Source organism: Austrofundulus limnaeus, unplaced genomic scaffold, assembly GCF_001266775.1.
Source record: "Austrofundulus limnaeus strain Quisiro unplaced genomic scaffold, Austrofundulus_limnaeus-1.0 Scaffold139, whole genome shotgun sequence".
Classification (NCBI taxonomy): Eukaryota; Metazoa; Chordata; class Actinopteri; order Cyprinodontiformes; family Rivulidae; genus Austrofundulus; species Austrofundulus limnaeus.
In genome coordinates this window covers 557,926-562,581 of record NW_013952541.1, presented here as the reverse complement: position 1 = coordinate 562,581, position 4,656 = coordinate 557,926, and the positions used below count along the sequence as shown (strand labels likewise).

At 38.8% G+C, this 4,656-nt stretch overlaps 1 protein-coding gene across 1 annotated transcript in view; it reads right to left on the bottom strand.

The window, feature by feature from the left end:
* The window catches only part of LOC106522901 (contactin-associated protein-like 4), a gene marked incomplete at its 5' end in the record, with an annotated part of 112,209 nt that overhangs the window by 6,123 nt on the left and 101,430 nt on the right, over positions 1-4,656 (bottom strand). Inside the window, 2 exon segments of the mRNA XM_014016138.1 lie at positions 1,437-1,534; positions 1,703-1,823. Of these exon segments, the coding sequence (XP_013871592.1) occupies positions 1,437-1,534; positions 1,703-1,823 (219 nt within the window).

Sequence of the window (4,656 nt, the reverse complement as noted above, 5' to 3'; positions counted from 1 at the left end):
AACCAAAAGATATTTGGTCACTAGTTAAAGCAGTCCATTATAGCGACACCTTACTAAAATAATTGTGTAACTCAATTTAGCCAACCAAGGAATTGGGCGATTATTTTAGGACGATGACAGTAGTCGTCTCCAACCCGGGGCTACATGTTACTTGTTTTTCAGAGATCCACATGTCTCAAAATAAATTGACAAACACTAAAACTAAGGATATTCTACCTATAATTTCAGTTAGTTTTAGTTAGTTTTGTAAAAAGATTATACAGTTTTAGTTAGATATTGTTTTTTTCATTTTATTACAGTTTTTATTTATTTTATTTAACTAAAATGTTTTTTCAATTTCAGTTTTCGTTATTTAGTTCATTTTAGTAAACTATAGTCCCAATGCCCTCAAATGAGGACTTTATCTTTACTGAGATTGTAATTTGCTTCACTTGTAAAAAATGTTGTTTGTATGCCTTATAAAGCTAAAGATGTAACTGTGCATAAACACACTAGTTTCAAGAGCGAAATGTAATTTGGGTTTTTACCTTGGCCATTTTTCTTACCACAGTTAGCTTTCCACAGGGATCCCCGCCATCTTGTTTTCACTCAAATGAGGGTAATATTGTCATGGGACCACTAGAGGGCGATGGTAGTGTCTATTAATGAGGCCAATGGGTTAAAGTTGAAAAAAAAAAAGATGCATCATGGTTAGAAAAATGCAATGTCCACATAAGGGGATGCAGGGTCTCAGGAGGCTAGAATTACAGAAACTAAACTGAGAAGGTCTAKTTCTGTGACTTCAAGCGACGCAAGATGAAGGTTTTTATTCTCCCAGAAGGGAAGTGGAAAATGTTGGAAAATGTTATTTTTAGGGTTTTTTACATTTGTAAAGATGCAGCAGCTGAAGAGTTAAATTCATCTGAGTCACAGATTTATTAACTCATTTGTGAAGACAAACAGAAAACAGGAAGTAGGATCCCAAACACTTTAAAAAAGAGTCATGAAAAACTGGTTACGTAATCAACACTTAAGAGAAGAGGATGATGCTCTGTTTATAACCTTAAACATGTTTCTCAGCACATTTTTAATGTGTTGCCCATCTGCTCAACTTCAGCACCATCTGTGATCCAAATGAGCACGAGACCAGGTAATTATTTCCAGGACAAGAGAAACAGGGCCGAGCTTGTTTATGAAACAACTCTACAGCTGCGGCCTGGGGCTACAAAATTTACCACTGGGTATCTTTTGACTCCCATCTGCCTCCTGTCCTGTGTGTAAATCCACACCTGAACCATAAACAGGAAGTTTAAAGTTCCTTTARTTCAGAACCAACAAGGTCCTGGAGTAAGGATTTATAGAAGGATGATTTCTGTGATCCAGGAAGTAGACATCACCCCTTCTGTTGCAATAAATAAAGTTTTCGAACAAACCAAACAAAGCCCCGCCSCTTTTACCTGACAGGTGGTGTGTGTTCTCAGCTGAGTAGGGGTTGGCTGAAGCTGAAGACCCGCAGTTGGACTGGACTAGAGGTCCGGAGATGAAAACGGGGCTGGTGTTTGGGTTGAGAAGAGCTGCTTTCAGAGGACTGATGGAGTTAAAGTGGACCACCGACAGACAGCCTGTGAAACCCAGAGACCCGAGCCGGGCCAGGTCCGGATCCAAGTTGTCGGACTCTGATGAGAGAACAAGAATTTAGCACAGATTACTGAAAACGGGGCTGGTGTTTGGGTTGAGAAGAGCTGCTTTCAGAGGACTGATGGAGTTAAAGTGGACCACCGACAGACAGCCTGTGAAACCCAGAGACCCGAGCCGGGCCAGGTCCGGATCCAAGTTGTCGGACTCTGATGAGAGAACAAGAATTTAGCACAGATTACTTTATTGTTTGAATAAATTAGTAAAACATAGATGGTTTTTCTCATACTGTATTTACATTTTTAAACGATTTAGCATTAGCATTAGCATGCTAGACTCTAGCTGTGTTTCCATTGACCATGAAAATGCGCAAATTAGAATTTTGAAAATAATTTGCTTAATGAAAACACGTCACTTTCGAAAAAACTTCCTTTTTTTGACAAAATGGGTTTTGTGCTAGGATGAGGTGGTTTTTCGACCGTATCGAAATTGGTGTATTTCACAAAACTGCAATGGAAACACATTCTTCGCATCGCGGGAGTCACGTGATCAAGAACCAGCTGTCTCTGCTGGCAAAAAAGACGAAGAAGACAACAGGAAGTAGAAATAGTAGTAAAATCAATGAAGTAGTAAAAGAAAGTAATAAAATCACTGACTACAATTTCCCAAAAACACTGCAGATGTAGTCGCTCCCAAGTATTAGGGGCTTGTCGCTGGAAGACCTCGATAATACACTGACGTCTCCTCTGATTGCTAGTGTTGCGGTAGCAAATATGCATGTGTTTACATCCATTGCCGCCATGTTTGTAATGAMTTATCGCGAGAGCAAATGTATTCACGCAAGACTTTAATAGCATTTCTTATTTAATGGAAACACTGCAGTTGTGAAACTGTTTTTCGACATTAATCGAATATCAACAAAGTTTTGCGCATACGTATTTGCAATGGAAACACAGCTTCTGTCTGAAGTAAGTCGATAGATTTTTGTGTTTCAATTGTGCATTTTTTTGTTTTCCCTTAGAAAAAGATTTCTACTAATTATTTAAAAAAAGATTTGATTTTGGTTTTCTGTTGTATTTCTTTAGTTTAGCTTTCTTGGTTTGTTCCTTTGTTGGTTGTGTTAGATGCACAAGAATTAAAGGGGTGGTGGTGGTGGGGGGAGTTATTATGTATTTTACACCACAATCAAGTAACTATGTTACTTTCATTTGYTTTAAAAAGCTGTWTAAATCAAAAATAATTTTGACTTTGCATCATAGCCTAGCTAAACGCTTTGAAATTGGCCTCTGTCTATTTAAGAACCTCCTACCGTTTCTGACACTCCCACTTAAGCATGTATTCACAACAATGCTTTGKGGGAGGGGTGCTCTGTGGGGCTGGAGCTTGGTTGCAGACTGAGCTCCAGGGAGGAGCTTTGTACAAATAGGCGGAGCTCTGTATCAACAAGCGTTTATGCAGCTCTACATGGCTACCACAAGAGATTCAAGGATTTCTAAAACATGAATAATTCAAATCAACACTCTGGGTATGTTTTTGACGAGAGAATGACATAACATGATAGAAAGTCTAATTTCCCAATCCCCCCTTAAAAAACAGAATTTAAAWCTTATCCTTACATTCCTGTGTATAAAAATAGTCCACATAAAAAAAGGAGATAATTGCATATACTGGCACAACTACAACCTGACAGAAATTTTAATTTTTCAGTTGACAAACAACTAATTATGTATAAATTTTCAGCTTTTACCAGATTCTATTTATTTATTTATTTAAAATGTACTTTTAGGGGCCAACAACTGTGTTTGCAAAGGGATGATAAGTGCAAACATAAACATAAAAAACCTACTGTTGTCATATTACCTGGGCTTCAGTTCATTTCATTTCTGTTTTCTGCACACACCTCATTTGATTCTCACAGGGTGGTCCGACAACATGCACTATAAGACTGCAGTGATTTGTCCTTTTTTATTTTTATTTTTTAAACGTGAAATGAAAAACTGAAAGACCTTTTTATTCTCAGAGACTCGTTTAGAAAAGGAAAACCTCCAAAAACAAGACGTGAAATGGTTGCAAAACGCGTCCAACTCRAGGCACGGATCCAAATATGGCTCTCAGTGGTGTTTGATGTGGCCTGTGAGAGATTCAAAGGTGTATTAATGTCTTCAAAATAAGCTGCTTTAAAGCCAGCATTGACTATAAACTACATCTCGCATAATGCACAGCATCATAGACGGCTCACTGATTCTTATTACTCACTTCATCCAATCAAGACATTCAGTACAACTGTCACATGTTCAGTTTCCAAGACTGCATCCATCACTTCATAAGACAAATTAGTGCCCTCCGCCTTTATCTGTTCATTGGAGWGACGTAACTCTCCATCACTCCTCTGCGCTCCTTCACAGAGACGTAAACAGCAGCTGTTGGAGACGACATCACGGCGGTAAACAGCTGCATCAGTGTCTGATCAGATGACTGAGAGCTGACTGTGGGTTTGGTTCTTTCTACCTGAACACATCTGCATGTTGATGAGAGCAGCAGGAGACCAGCTCCTCTCAGCTGACGCTCTCCTCCTCACATCACGTCTCTCCCTTCCTTCAGTCCTTCTGGCTCCATTAGTCAGACTGATGGATGAGGAGGTTGGAGGGAAAAGACAGAAAATCCACTGTATTTTTTCTTCTGATCCTGATCTGACTCTTAGGTTTGACAGAGGGGATGATGGGTCACACGCCGACACAACAGGGTTGAACTGAGCTGTGTGCAACATTGTACCAAGAAAGACAGAACTTATCTGCTTTGAATTAATTAAAAGCTTTGCATTCCTTAAACATCGTATTCCATGGCAGAATTTTAAAATAGGACAGTCGATAAATCACAGTTGTGGTTGTTTTGGTCAAACCTTGAAAATAACTTTAAAGGGATCTCCGAATATTTGCACATATTGGATTTAATAAAGTTTTATTTGGTAGTAGTTTCTATGTTGTTCTGCACATATAAGGGTTGAAGCGTGATGTTAAGTAAATAAGCTCTGGTGCTTATATA